The 16,280-nt window shown below is 36.3% G+C and overlaps 1 protein-coding gene across 3 annotated transcripts in view; it reads left to right on the forward strand.

Annotated features, from left to right (window-relative positions):
* The window catches only part of LOC106823391 (complement factor H-like), a 66,491-nt gene that overhangs the window by 14,006 nt on the left and 36,205 nt on the right, over positions 1–16,280 (forward strand). For 2 of the 3 annotated variants that reach the window (XM_070501431.1, XM_070501430.1), the window contains exons 3-4: positions 10,386–10,575; positions 11,015–11,191. In XM_070501431.1, coding sequence (XP_070357532.1) covers positions 10,386–10,575; positions 11,015–11,191 — 367 coding nt within the window. Of the gene's footprint in view, positions 1–10,380; positions 10,576–11,014; positions 11,192–16,280 lie in introns of all 3 variants that reach the window. The other variant, XM_014829028.3, reaches the window with a different exon arrangement.

The following is a 16,280-nucleotide window of genomic DNA, read 5'->3' on the forward strand; positions in this document are numbered from 1 at the left end:
TGACTTAATTATTTTATAACTGGAAGTTTGGATCATTTGACCACCTTCACCCATTTTGCTGCCACACCCCACCGGCAGTCACTAATCAGTTCTCTGTATCTATCAATTTTTTTTTTTTTTTAGATTCCATATATAAGTGAGCTCATACAGTACTTGTATTTCTGTCTTTGCCTTATTTCACTTAGCATAATGCCCTCAAGGTCCATCAATGTTGTCACAAATGGCAAGATTTCCTTCTTTATTATGGCTGAATAATATCCCATTGTGTGCATATATATATATATATATATATATATCCATACATCCATATACCACATTTTCTTTATTCATTCATCTATTTATGGACGTGTAGGTGGCTTCCACGTCTTGGCTGTTGTAAATAATTCTGTAATGAACATGGGATGATAGATATCTCTTCAAGATAGTGACTTCATTTCCTTTGGATAAATACCCAGAAGTGAAATTGCTGGATCATATGATAGTTCTATTTTTAATTTTTTGAGGAACCTCCATACTGTTTTCCACAGTGGCTACAAGTTACATTTCCACCACAGTTCACAAGGCTTCCCTTTTCCCCATATCCTCACCAACACTTGTTATCTCTTGTGTTTGAGGATAGCCATTCTAACAGGTGTGAGGTGATATCTCATTGTGGTTTTGATTTTCATTTCTCTAATGACTAATGATGTTGAATATCTTTTCATGTATGTGTTGTCCATCTGTATGGCTTCTTTGGAAAAATGTCTGTTCAGATCCTCTGCCCAGTTTCTGATTAGATTTTCTTTTTTGTTTCTGGCAATTGAGTTATATGAGTTCTTCATATCTTTTGGATATTAATCCCTTATCAGATATACGATTTACAAATATTTTCTCCCATTTGGTAGCTTGCCTTCTCATTTGTTGATGGTTTCCTTTGATGGGCAGACACTTTTTAGTTTAATATAGTTTTCCCACTGGCTTGTTTTTACTTTTTGTTGCCTTTACTTTTTATGTCAAATTAAAAAATCATCTCCAAGGCTCATGTCATGGACCTTACACTCTATGTTTCTTCTTGGTTTCAGGGCTTAGGTTCAAATCTCTAATCCATTTTGAGTTAGTTTTTGTGCATGGTGTAAGATAGTGGTCCAGATTCCTTCTTTTGCATATGGCCATCCAGCTTTCCCAGTACCATGTATAGAAGAGACTGTTCTTTCCTTACTATATATTCTTGGCTCCTTTGGCATTAATTAATTGTCCATATATGTGTATGTCCATATATGTGTTCTGGGCTCTCTATTCTGTTTCATTGATCTATATGTCTGTTTTTATGCCAGTACCACACTGCTTTGATTACTATAGCTTTGAAATATAGTTTGAAATCAAGAAGCAGGATTGTTCTCCTTTCTTAAGATTGCTTTGACTCTTTGGGGTCTTTTGTGGTCCCAAACAGATTTTAGGATTGTTTTCTCTATTTCTGTGAAAAATGCTGTTGGAATTTTAAAAGGGCTTGCTATGACTCTGCAGATTGCTTCGGATAGCATGGAAATTTTAACAATATTAATTATTCCATGAGCACTGAATATCTTTCTGTTTGTGCTTTCTTCAATTTATTTTATTATTGTCTTTTAGTTTTCAGTGTGTAGGTCTTTAACCTCCTTGGTTAGATTTATTCCTAGGTATTTTAGTCTTTTTGATTCAATTGTAAATGAGATTGTTTTCTTAATTTCTCTTTTTCATAATGCATTATTAATATACAGAAACGTAACATATTTTTATGTAATGATTTTGTAACCTGTAACTTTACTGACTTTGTTTATTAGTTCAGATGGATTGTTGGTGGAGTCTTTGGGGTTTTCTATAATATAACATCATGTCGTCTGCAAATAGTGACATTTTTACTTCTTCCTCTCCAATCTGGATAATTTTGTTTGTTTTTATTCCTAATTGCTGTAGCTCAGACTTCCAGTACTATGTTGAATAAAACTGGCAAGCATGGGCATTCTTGTCCTGTTCCTTATCTTAGAGGAATAGCTTTCAGCTTTTCACTGTTGTGTGTGATGTTGGCTGTGGGTTTGTCATATATTGCCTGTATCATGTTTGGTACATTGCCTCTATGCTTAGTTGTTGAGAGTGAAGTTCATGCTAAATTTTGTCAAATGCTTTTTCTGCATCTGTTGAGATGACCGTATCATTTTTATCATTTATCTTGTTAATGTGGTATAGTGCATTGATTGACTTATGAATGTTAAACCATCCTTGTAATACATCTCACTTGATGGTGGTGTATGATCCTTTTAATATATTGATGAATTTGGTTTGCTAATATTTTGTTGAGGATTTTTGCATCTATATGCATCAGGAATATTGGCCTGTCATTTTCTTTTCTTGAAGTGTCTTTGTCTGGTTTTGGAATCAGGGTACCGCTGGCCTCATAAAATGAGTTTGGAAGTATTCCTCCCTCTTCTATTTTTTTGAAGAGTTTGAGAAAGATTGGCATTTGTTCTTTTTTAAATATCTGCTATAATTGACCATTGAAGACGTCCGGTCTTGGACTCTTTTTTGGGAGATTTTTGATTACTGATTCAATCTCCTCACTAGTAATTAGTCTATTCAGATTTTTTATTTCTTCATGATTCAGTCTTGGTAGGTTGTATGTTTCTAGAAATTTATCCATTTATTCCAGTTGTCTCATTTGTTAGTATAACTGTTCATAGTTGTCTCTTCTGATCTTTTTTATTTCTGTGGTATCAGTGGTAATGTCTCCCTTTTATTTCTGATTTTCTTTATTTGACTCTTGGTGAATCCAGTCAAAGACTTGTCAGTTTTGTTTATCTTTTAAAACACCAGCTCTTTGTTTTACTGATCTCTTCTATTGTCTTTTTGTCTCTATTAAATTTATTTCCACTCTGCATTTTGTTATTTCCTTCCTTCTACTAACTTTGAGCTTCGTTTGCTCTTCTTTTTCTAGTTCCTGGAGGAATAAAGTTGGTTTGTTTATTTGAGATTTTTTTATTTCCTGATGTAGGCTTTTATCGCCATGAACATCCCTCATAGAATGGATTTTGCTGCATCCCATAAGTTTTGGTATGTTTTATTTCCATTTTCATTTGTCTCAAGGTGCGTTTTGATTTCTCTTTTGATTATTTTCTTTGACACATTGGTTGCTCAGTAGCATCTCCATGTATTTGTGGATTTTCCAGTTTTATTCTTGTAATTGATTTCTAGTTTCATGCCATTGCAGTTGGAAAAGATACTTGATATAATTTCAGTCTTCTCAAATGTATTATGCGTTGTTTTGTGATTTCTCCTGGAGACTGCTCCACGTGCACTTGAGAAGAATGTGTATTCCATTGCTTTTGGATGGAATATTCTGTACATATCTATTAAGTCCATCTGGTCTAACATGTTGTTTAAAGTCAATATTTTCTTATTGATTTTCTGCCTGGATGATCTATCCAGGGGTGAAAGTGGAGTATCAAAGTCTCCCACAATTATTGTATTGCTATCTGTTTCTTCCTTTAGGTCTGTAGATATTTGCTTTATGTATTTAAATGCTCCTATCTTGGGTGCATAAATATTTACGAATGTTATATCCTGTTGTTGGATTGACCCCTTTATCATTTTGTAATGCCCTTTGTTTGCCTCTTATTCTAGTTCTTTTTTTTAGAAGTCTATTTTGTATGATGTAAGTATGGCTACCTCATGTTTCTTTTGGTTTCCATCTGCATAGAATATCTTTTTCTATCCCTTCACTTTCAGTCTGTGTGTATCTTTAGATTCGAAGTCTCTTGTAGGCAGCATATAGATGGGTCTTGATTTTTATCCATTTAGACACTCTATGTATTTGAGTGGAGAAATTAGTCCATTTACATTTAAAGAAATTATTGATAGGTATGCACTTATTGCCATTTTGTTGATTTCTTTCCTGCTGCTTTGTAATTCCTCTGTTCTTTTCTTCTCTTTCCTTCTTCCTTAGTGATTTGATGATTTTCTGTTGTGCTATGCTTAGATTCCTTTCCCTTTAACTTTTGTTTATCTAATATAGATTTTGTTTTTGGTTACCATATGGCTTACATAAAATAACTTATATTTATTACAGTCTAGTTTAACTTGATAACAACTTAAGGCTGATTGAATTTTAAAACTCTACACTTTTTTCACACACCCCCACCCAACTTTTATGTTTTTGTTGTCACAACCTACATCTTTTGATCTTGTGTATCTCTTAAGAAATTATTGTAGTTATATTTTTACTACATGTTTCTCTTAATCTTTGTACTGACTTTATAAGTGATTATGCCACCACTTTTAGAACATTAGATTATTCAGAATTTACTCTATATTTACCTTGCCAGTGAGATTTATTCTTTCATATGTTTCCCTGTTACTAATTAGAAGCCTCTCATTTCAGCTTAAAGATGATCTCCTTTAGCTTTTGCTTGTCTGGAAAATTCTTTATTTCTCCTTCAATTCTGACGGACAGCTTTGCCATGTAGAATCTTGTTGGTTGGCAGGTTTTTTCCTTCAGCACTTTGAATATATTGTGCCTCTTTTCTGGCCTGCAAAGTTTCTGCTGAAAAATCTGCTTATAGTCTAATGGACTACACAGACTTGTACAGAACAAGTTGTGCTTCTCTTGCTGCTTTTAGATTCAATCCTTGTCGTTAACTTTTGGCATTTTAAGAATAATGTGTATTGGTGTGGTTCTTTTTGGGTTCAACTTATTTGGGAATCTCTCTGCTTCCTGACTCTGGATTCTGTTTCCTTCCCTCGGATAGAGAAGTTTTCAACCATTATTTCTTCTAATAAGTTTTCTGCCCCATTCTCTTTCTCTTCTCCTTCTGGAACTCCTATAATGAGAATGTTGGTCTGCTTGATATTGTCCCATAAGTCCCTTTAGTTATTTTCACTGATTTTCTTTCTTTTTTCTTTTCTAATTGGGTGAGCTCCACTTTGACTTCACTGATTCTTTCTTCTGTTTCTTCTAGCCTTCTGTTGAACTCTTATATTGTATTTTTTAGTTTACTTACTGTATTTCTTGGCTCTGTGACTTGCATTTGGTACTTTCTTATATTTGCTCTCTCTTTGTGGAAATTCTGACTTATGTTCTCCTGAACTCAGCATCTTTATGAGCATTATTTTGAACTCTTTTATGGATAAGTCGCTTATCTTCACTTCATTAAGGTCTTCTCTGAGGTGTTATCTTGTTCTTTCATTTGGAACATATTCTTTTGTTTCTTCATTTTTCTTGACTATCTGTGCTGATTTCTGTGCATTAGAGAAAACAGCCACTTTTTCCAGTCTTGAAAGTGTGATCTTGCATAGAAGGTGATTTTTTTTAAAAGATTTTACTTTTTCCTTTTTCTCCCCAAAGCTCCCCCCAGTACATAGTTGTATATTCTTCGTTGTGGGTCCTTCTAGCTGTGGTATGTGGGACGCTGCCGCAGCGGGTTGATGAGCAGTGCCATGTCCGCACCCAGGATTCGAACCAACGAAACAGTGGGCCGCCAGCAGCGGAGCACGTGAACTTAACCACTCGGCCACGGGGCCAGCCCCAGAAGGTGAATTTTATAGTTCAACTCTGTCCCAGCTCTTGGTTGTCTCTCAAGTCTTCGTGATTTACTTTTAGTGGTTCCCAGTAGTTGAGGGTGTGTCAAAGTCCATCAGTGTCCCAAAGAGGAAACTCTCAGTCAGCCCCTGGATTCAGGCTGATTGGAAGCCAGGTCCTCAGGCAGCAGCTTTTACAGTATGCAAATATACCTCTTTCAGGGAAGACTGGAATATGGACATTACGGTCTGCTCTCTCTGAGCTGAGCTGTGGGGTGACAGCCAATTAAGAACACTTTCTTTCATTGCTTCTGTCTTGTTGAAACCATGAACATAAGCCCCACTGGGAATCAGAGCCAGACAATCAAGCAGTAATATCTGGGCAGTAGCCACAAAAACTGGGGCAGCAGATGTACAAACCAGGACACCAGTTCCCGTCCAGGAGATACTAGTGCTATTGAGCTTGGCAAAGGGAGAGCGTGAAGTTAGCACTTGCCCTTGAAGGTCTCTGGAGGGAAGATTACCATGGGCCCTTACTTGTGTTCAATTAGAAGTCTGCCCCTCAGGCCTCAGCTATTAAGATAGGCTAATAGGTCTCTTTCTCAGTAAGATGACTCCTCAGTCTCGTCTCTACTGTGCTCTGGGGCAGGTAGCTAGTTAAAAATGCTTTCTCCCTTTGTTATAGTCCTGTGGGACCCATGAACATAAGCCCCACTGGCCACCAAAGCCCAGCAATCTAGACGTATCCCCTGGACTTGCAGCCATAGAAATTGGGGCCCAGAGGAGGGTACAGATATTGGTGAGCAGGAGCAAGGCAGAGGGAGAGCACACAGATGGTGTCCCCTGGTCTTTGTCCCTTGGGAGCACTTAGCAGACTTCTAGATGTGTGGCAAACCAGAAGCCTGCCCCTCAGTCCAAAGCTTCAGGACAAGGTAATAAGCTTCTTTCACAGAAGGAGCGAGGTTGTATTTCAGTCTGCATCTGCACTGTGCCATGCGGGTGGTAGATGGCCACAATTGTCTCTCCATTTGCTACAGTCTCATGGGATCCATGATCACAAACTTCAGTGGCCACCAAAGCTAAGTGATCAAAGAACATCCCTTGAGTGTCAGTGACTAAATCTGGTACCACAACACAAAAACTGGGGAGTCAGACCTTTGTACCGGCTTCTGTCTTGGCGATACCGGTGCTCTGGAGCACTGCAGAGGGAGAGCGTGAAGATATCACCTAAATTTTAAGGGCTTTGGAGAAGATTACATTCAATGCTTAGGTGTGTGTTTAATTAAAACTCTGAGCCTCAGGCCACAGCCATGAAAATAAATCTAATAGACTTCTCAAGGAAAGATGGGCATCTCAGACTGTGCCTCTCTGCTGTGCTCTTGGGATGGTAGCCTGTTAAAAACTCTTTCTCCCTTTGTTATAGTCCTGTGGAACCCACAAGTATAAGATCTGTTAGCCACCAGATCCAAGCAATCTAGAGGTATCTCCTGGGTGCCAGCAACAAATATCAGGGCATCATAGAATGGTACAAGCTCCTTTCTAGGAGATACTAGTGATTTGGAGCTAGGCAGAGGAAGAGTACAACCTGGTGCATTTCAGGAGGCCCCTGGACGTGAGTTAAATTAAGTGTCTGCACCACAGACCAATGCTTTATGGTAGGAAAGTAAGCTTCTTCCACAGAAGGTCTGGGCACTTTTCAGTTGGCTTCCTATGCTCTGGGCCCTGGGGTTGGTGAGTCCACACACGTGGGCCCTTTAAGAATGATTCCTCAGGTAACTATAGCTTTGTGAGTCTTGTGGACACAAGCCCTGTTGACTTTCAAAGATAGATGCTTTAGGGGGCTCATTTTTCAGGTGCTAGATGTGGTGTTCAAACCCTTCACTCCTCAGGGAGATGCTTGGGGTTTTGAGTTCCCTCCTGACTGTGGGTCACCATGATTGGGGTGAGGTTTATGGTGAGATGTGTCCAGTTTCTCCTACCCATGTCAAAGTGGATTTTTCCTCATTTGCCTGATGTGTAGGAGTCACTCAGCTCCTTCTATTTTTTTTTCCAGAGGAAATTATTCTGTTCGTAGCTGTAAATTTGATGTGTCTGTGGGTGGAGGTGAGTTCAGGATCCTCCTACATTGCCACCTGAACCACTTCCATAGGGAAAATATTTAATCATGTTTATGGTTGATTTACGAAAATGATAGATCAGCCCAATTGTATCTGGGTCTCAGCAAGGTTATTCCACAGAGGACCTTATGAGGTTCTTGTGGACAACATAGTGAGATGGACGGGCTAGATGGTTTATCAGAGAGTTTGCAGTTTCATTAAATGACCTTCTCTGATTCTCAGATGCAGGAATTTGTTCTTAGGCCCACTCCATCATTCATTTGTGTCATCAAACAGTTTGACGATTTGGAGGAAATGCAGTACAAATTCACACCTGGAATGATACCGGGCAAAGAGATAGTGAATCTCATTGGCACAGATTCATCGTTCAAAAAGAATCCTATACACTAGGTTGAATCTAATAACATGACATTTAACAGTGAGTGATAACTATAAGATCCTGAGCTTGGGTCAAACATATTAGCTGTACAAGTATGGAGAGAGTAGAAACAGTTTTAAAAATTAGTGAATATTTTAATCAATTTTGAGATAAATTTGAGTCAAAACTATGCTGGAACTACCATAACTGCCAATGAGACCACAACCTGCATTGGTAGAAGTGTAAGAGGTAGAAGGAAGCTATTGTAAGTGCTGCCAATGTAAGTGCTGATCAGACCAAATGGGAAATAGTATATTTGCTTCAGCAATGATGTTGTTAGATGGTAAAGACAGATTGAAGTGTGCCCAAATGAAAGAGAAAAATAACAAAGGAGCTCAGGCCTGTGATAATAATAACACAATTTTAATTATACTTACTTTGTGTACCTTTAGAAAAGAAATCTCATTGGACTATTTTACTTATCTCATATCCTTTGAAACACCATAATGTGATGGACAACCACGCTTGTTCTGAAATCAGACAACTGGGGTTCAATTTTCTCCCCTATAATTCAATGGAAAATTTAACTGAGCTCCTTAAGACTCCAGTTCTTGCAAATCCAAAGTCTCAAGCTTGCCCAAGGTAGAGTTATTGTTGAATGACACACATCTTGACATATGATGGTGAAATTCGTCCAAAGGTAAAGAGAAAATACTCTCAATCTCCAAAATGTAGTGGGGGAAAAAAAAAACCTGGAATGTTACTGAAAAGGAATGAGATTAAATAAGCATTTTAATCTCAATATTAGAAGCTTCAAAAAAGTGGACAAACATCTAAGGATGAGAGTTATGGACTTTAGGCCAAGAATCTATACCTAGAGAAGATATCACTCAAAAATCTTCTTTAAAGAAAGACATTAGTATATGCAAGGATTCAAAGTTTATAATCCACATAACAAGCCTGTAGAAACTATTGAAAATTTTCTCCAAACAAAAAAGAAAATGGATCAGTGAACTTAAGGAAGATGAAGAAGATAATGAATACTTGTGTGTATATATCCATGTGTGTGTGTTTGAACTTTTTTTTAACATGTTGCATAAAGTTTCTTGTAATAGAATCATATTTCATGGAAAAAATTTATACTCAGGGGCCTGCCTGGTGGCGTAGTGGTTAGGTTTGCACACTCTGATTTGGTGGCCTAGGTTCGCATGTTCGGATCCCGGGCATGGACCTAGCATGGCTTGTCAAGCCACGCTGTGGCAGTATATCATATAAAGTAAAGGAAGATTGGCACAGATGTTAGCTCAGTGACAGTCTTCCTCAAGCAAAAAGAGGAAGATTGGCAACAGATGTTAGCTCGGGGACAATCTTCCTCACCAAAAAAAGAAGAAGAAGAAGAAAAAGAAAGAAACAAACAAACAGATAAAACCTTAGACTCATCTGGTAGTAAAAGTTGTAGATTATCTCTAAAGCATCCAATTAAAAGGGCAAAATTTTCTGAAAAATATTATATATAAATGTTTGTAAACAACAAAACAACATAGCACTTAAACATATATGTTAAAATTATTCAATATATTAGAATAACTGAATAAAATGTAATTATATTATACCTCATTTAAAAATATTTATCAGATATATTTAAAAGCATCTCATTCTCCAACTAAAATCAGAAATAAAAAATCAAATGTTTACCATAATCTTAATGATTTGGATATTAAGAAATATTCCTACTTCATTTGTCTAGTTAAATAAAGAAGGGAACATTTGCCTCAATGACTGGTTTGAGGCTTGAATAAGAATGCTATTTTTCTGTGTGTTAGGACCCATGGAAACTTTTTGTGCTTCTCTGTATTTCTTGCGTTGTTTCCAATAAATAGAAAATAAACTAATGAATGTTAATCTAAAAGAAAATCATCCCACTATCTTCCTACATTGAGTTGGGCTGAGAAGAAAAGGCAGGACTCTGATTTCTGATGAGAATAACAAAGGAAAAGAACACAGATGAGTGGAGTGATAAAATCAGCACTTTCATCTCTCAAATGAGAAGCTCATTTAATCAACCTGGGCTAGGATTTATGTACTCAAGGAGACCTCATTCAATAGGTCTGCACAGTTTTCTTCCTGGAGAGTCTTCATACAAGTTTATATATCATATGACCCACAAGACATAATTTTATCTTCATTACCAAGGACTTCCTCACATACCTCAGTCATCTGAATTTGATAACTTCTCCTGTCCTAGAAACTCTAATGCAATGAGGATAATTAGGCTAATAAGAGAATATAATTCACCAATGAAACAATTCATCTCTAATCTGACTTTTTATTAAATTAAAACTTTATTTATACTGGTTTTCTTATGTTTTTTATTGAAAGTGAAGACTTGTGATTTTCCAGACATAAGACATGGAAGTCTATACAGTGAAGACTATTATAAGCCAAACTTTCCAGTGTCTGTAGGACGTTATTATTCCTACTACTGTGATAAAAATTTTGTGACTCCTTCAGGACATAGCTGGGATTATATTTATTGCAGACCAAAAGGATGGTCACCAGCAGTACCATGCTTCCGTAAGTAAACCTCTTTATAATTGTATGTGTATCAGTATTTCAAAGACTGGAGAGAGAAAAACACATAAGTGAATACAATTAAGTCTTGTTTGAAAAAATGAGGCTAAGGAAGGAGTTCTATGGGAAAAAAAATCAATGTAGGTCTTTCATAAGGAGCTCTTCATGAGAATCACCTGAGAGATAAGGATGGAGACTTTACAAAAATATCTATGTAATTTATGCATATTTTAGTAATGAAACGAGGTAAATAATATTGAATATTAATTTTTATTTTTTAAGGAATACTTGGTAGTAGCTATAGTTTTCCTTAAGTTATACATTATTTTTGGATGCTTATTCATTCTAATTTAAATGCTGAAAAGATAATTGTTAATTTAGTATTTGGACCAAATTTGTGGATTTTAAAAAAATATTCATCTATAATTTTTATGATCCTTAGGACAATGTAACTTCAATTATTTGGAACATGGAAACTATCCAAATTATGAAAAAAAATATTTACAGGGTCAATCGGTAAAAGTTGAATGCTATTCCGGCTACAGTTTTCCAAATGAGGAGAGCTTAATGACATGTACGGAGAACGGCTGGTCCCCTCCTCCCAGATGCATCCATGTCAGTAAGTAAACTGCTCTGAGAATCACCATGTTTCTGATTTGCTATATTAACTGTGATAAAATGTTTATATCAACATCTTTGTTTGACAGTGGACCTGTTTGATTTTATTTTCTCCAAGGGTGTATGAATGGATCTAAAATTTTCTCGATACATATATAGCAAAATAAATTAGCTTGATAGACATTAGCCAAGAAAATAGCAAAAGCACCACAAAGAAGAAACCTGTAATGATAGAATGACATCAGCAAGATGGTAGAAAAGGAGTTTCTATTTTCTTTGCCACAAAGAACACTGACTTTGACAATCACCCATGGACAAGATCAACTTTGTGAGAGTTTGGGAATCTAGCAGAGAAGTTTCAGCACACCACTTGAGCAAAAAATCCAAGATTGGATGCATTGACGAGGGTGAGTTTAAAAGTTTCACTTACCTGAGTCACCCCTCCCCTAAAGTGGCACAGCTCAGTGCCAAGAAAGATCCACTCAGCCCGTGATTTATCTACTAGGGGAAAGAAAGAGCTTGTGAGTCAATGATTGGCTCCCTCATCTGTCTGTACCACTGACAAAAAGTCCCATTTCTTTCCAACTACATCCAGAATACTGAAGTGATATGCATCCTTGAGGGGTTTGAGAGAACCTTGGAGCACAGCAGCCAGGGCTCAGAATGCCTCAAGAGACACAGATCCTGCTAACCACTCTGCAGACTCTACCAGGAAGCCCACTCATTAGCCACTGGGGATCCCTTGCCTGCAGATCCTGCTCACCAAGGGGCACCCCCGACACAAGACACATCTCACCCACACACTCCCCTCCCTGTGTACACCCCCAAAAGTAGTGAGTGGGAGCCTTTGCCAATGGCTAGTGAGCAAATTCAGAAAGCAAATCTGACTGCACAGGAATGGGAGAGCACAAACTTGATCATTGAGCATTGCCCCAAGGAAAGCAAACAGGAAGCTGTTAGCATCCAGACTGGCTTTGCAAGATTTAGAGAAAGCATATAATGTAAGAATTCCCTCCCAGGAGGTAACAAGGCATGTTGAGCAAGTGTATTCATAAAAAGATCTGAAAAAGCCTCAGATTTCCTAGTAGGGGTGACAGAAGTTATTTCCTTCCAAAAGTTAGTCTTAAGGACTAGAGGAATTAACTTCTTCTTCAAATGTAAAGACAGCAATGCAACATTTCAGGAACCATGAAAAAATCAAAGAAACATGACACCACAAAATGCACACAATAATTTTCCACAAACTGACCTCAAATAATGAGAATCAATGATTTACCTTATAAAGAACTCGAAATAGTTATTTCAAGGAAGCTCAGTGAGCTACAAGAAAACAGAAAAAGACAATTCAAAGAAATCAGGAAAACAATGAGATAGAAATAATAAAAAGAACCAAATAGAAATTCTGGTATTTAAGAATACAATGAATGCAATGAAAAATACAGTGAGAGCATCAATAACAGACTTTATCAAACAGAAGAAAGAACATGTGAAGTAGAAGACAGGTTATTTGAAATTGTCCAATCAGAGGAGAACAAAGGAAAAAGAATTACAGAGTGAAGAGAGCCTACATGAATTATGGGAGATTATGAAGGGAAACATTTTAGGCATTAAGGGAGTCCCAGAATGGGATGAGTTGGAGAAAAGGGCATAAAGTTTAAAGAAATAGTGGATGATATCTTACCAAAGCTGGGAAGAGATACAGACAACCAAAATGAAGAAGCTCGTAAGTCCCCAAACGGATTCAACCCAAAGATATCTTTTACAAGACACATTCTCATAAAACTAGCTGAATAAAAAGAAAGAGAGAATTTTGAAAGCAGCAAGAGAGAAAAAAGTACCTCACATACATGGGAACCCCTGTAAGGATATCAGGAGATTTATCAACAAAAAACTTGATGCCAGGTGAGTGGGTGATATATTCAAAGTGCTGAAATAAAAAAACACCTGCCACTCAGGAATACTTTACCCAGCAAAGCTGTCTTACAGAAATGAAGGAGAGATGACTTCACCAGACAAATCAAAGCTGAGGGAATTCCTCAACACTAGACCTGCTTTACAAGAAACGTTAAAAGGAGTTCTTCAAGTTGAAATGAAAGAGCATTAATTAGTAACATGAAAACACATACAAATATATACCACATTGATAAAAGTAAACATATAGTTAAATGTAGAATACTCTAATACCATAATATGGTGGTGTATAAGTGACTTAATTCCAATATAAAGATCAAAGGACACGTTTAAAAAATAAATATAGCTATCACTTTTGGCCCTGGCGTTCTCAAATAGTGGCATATCACAAGATTCTAATGCATAACAGAACTGAGGATTTCATTTCTAGTATTATTAAATGGACAATCTAAATGAGTAAGTCCCATCCCAAAAGAAAAAGAAAACTTTATTAATAAGTATATGCTGATAAATTATCACATGAAAATGATCTAAGAATACCACTGAGGCTGAATTAGTAATCAAAATCATTCCTACGAAGAAAAGCCCAGAACCAGATGTTTTCACTGGCATATTCTATGAAACATTTAAAGAAGAGTAAATGCCAATCCTTCTTAAACCATTCTAAAGAATTCAAGAGGAGAGAATACTTCCAAAATCATTTTACTAGGTCAGCATTGCCTTGTTACCAAAGCTAGACAAGAATGCTACAAAAAAATAAAATGATAAACCAATATCATTGATAAACATAGACGCAAAAATGCTCAGTAAAATATTAGCAAACTGAATTCAACAGCACTTTAAGAAAATAATACACCATCGTGAAGTTGGATGTACCCATGAAATTCAAGGATGGTTCAGCAGATGCAAATCAGTAAACTTGACACACCACATTAACGATATGAAGAGTAAAAATCATATGATTATCTCAATAGACACAGGAAAAGCATTTGGCAAAATTCAGCATCCATTTATGATTAAAAAAATAAGACTGTCAACAAAGTAGGTATCAAAGGAATATACCTCAACATAATAAAGGTCATGCTTGAGAAGCCCACAACTAAGATCGTACTCAACAGTGAAAAGCTGAAAGCTTTTCCTCAAGGGTTAGGAAAAAGACAAGGATGCCCACTCTCACCATTTATACTCAGCATAGTATTGGATGTCCTAGCCAAAGCAATTAGGCGACAAAAGGAAATAAAAGCCAGCCAAATAGGAAAGAAAAAGTGAAACGGTCTCTCTTGGCAGCTGACATGATCTTATACATAGAAAACCCTAAAGAGGGCACCAAAAAGCTGTTAGAACTAATAAAAGAATTCAGCAAAGCTGTAGGATACAAAATCAATATATGAAAATCATTTGCATCTATAAACTAACAGAAAACTATCAGAGAAATTAAGAAAGTGATCCATTTATAATAGCATCAAAAATAACAAAATATCTAGGAATAAATTTAACTAATGAAGTGAAAGATCTTTAGCCTGAAAACCTAAGACATAGATGAAATATATTGAAGAAGACATAAATAAATGGAAAGATATCCCATGTTCATGGCCTGGAAGAATTAGTATTGTTAAAATGTCCATACTACCCAAAGTGACCTGCAGAGATAGTGAAATCCTTGTTAAAATCCCATGGGCATTTTCCCCAGAAATATTTTTTAAAAATCCTAAAATACTTGTGCACCCACAAAGGACCCCCAAATAGCCAAATCAATCTTGCAAGAGAAGAACAAAGAGATATCACACTTCATGATTTCATAATAAGGATAAGGATAATAAGGGAAACAATATGGTAGTGGCATAAAAAATAGACACACAGATAAATGGAACAGAATCAGCAGTCCAGAAATAAACTCATGCATATATAATCAACCAATATTTGAGAGGGGAGCCAAGCATACACAATGGGGAAAGGAACGTCTTCAGTAAATGGTGTTGGAAAAACTGGATATCCACAAGCAAAAGAATGAAATTAGACCCCTATATTAAACCACTGACAAAAATTAACTCTAAATGGACTCTCCCTATTTTGCAGCATAGATGAGTTTGTTCTTCTTAAATATAAGACTTGAAACCACAAAATTACTAGAAGAAAACATAGAGAAATATCTTCTTGATATTGGTCAGGGCCATGACTTTTTTTGATATGACGCCAAAAGCACAGACATCAAAAGCTAAAATAAATAAAGAGGACCAATCAAAATAAAATCTTCTGTGCAGTAAATCAACAAAACGAAAAGGCAACCTATGGAAAGGGAGAAAATATTTTTTAAAACATATATCTGATAAAGAGTTAATAAAAAATAATATGAGTAACATACAACTTCATAGCAAAACAAACAGTTCAATTAAAAAATGGCAAAGGAGTTGAATAGACATTTTTCTGAAGAATACATGCAAATAGGAAACCAGTACATGAAAAAATACTCAAAATCACTAATCATCATGTATATGCAAATCAAAACTTACAAGGGGATATCACTTCATATCTGTTAGAATAACTTTTATCGAAAAGGCAAGGGATAACAAGTGTTGGTGAAGATGTGGAGAAAAGGGAATCCTTGTACAGTTTTGGTGGCAATGTAATTTGTTACAGCCATAGAGAAGACAGTATAGAAGTTCCTCAGAAAGTTAATAGAACTATCATATGATCCTGCAATCCCATTTTTGGCTATGTATCCAAAGGAAGTGAAGTAAGTATCTTGAAGAGAGATCTTTAAACCCATGTTCACTGCAGCATTATTCACAATAGCCAAGCTATGAAATCAACCTAAGTGTCTATGACTGGATGAATGGATAAGGAAGATGTAGTACATATTTGTAAAATGGAATGTTATCCCACCATGAGAAAGAAGGAAATCCTGCCATTTAGGACAACATGGGTAAACCCAGAGGACATTATGTTAAGTGTAATAAGCCAGAGAAAGACAAATACTTAGGATAAAACTTACAGAATATTTTCTATAATAAAAAAAAGAAGAAAAAAACCCCAAATTCATAGAAACAGAGAGTAAAATGATAGTTACTAGGGGCTCGGGAGTGAGAGAAATTGGGAAATGCTGACCCAAGGCTGTAAGCCTTCAGTTATAAGAAGAATAATTCTGGAGATCTAATGCACAGCTTGGTGACTATAGTTAG

This window comes from Equus asinus, chromosome 30, assembly GCF_041296235.1.
Source record: "Equus asinus isolate D_3611 breed Donkey chromosome 30, EquAss-T2T_v2, whole genome shotgun sequence".
Taxonomy (NCBI): Eukaryota; Metazoa; Chordata; class Mammalia; order Perissodactyla; family Equidae; genus Equus; species Equus asinus.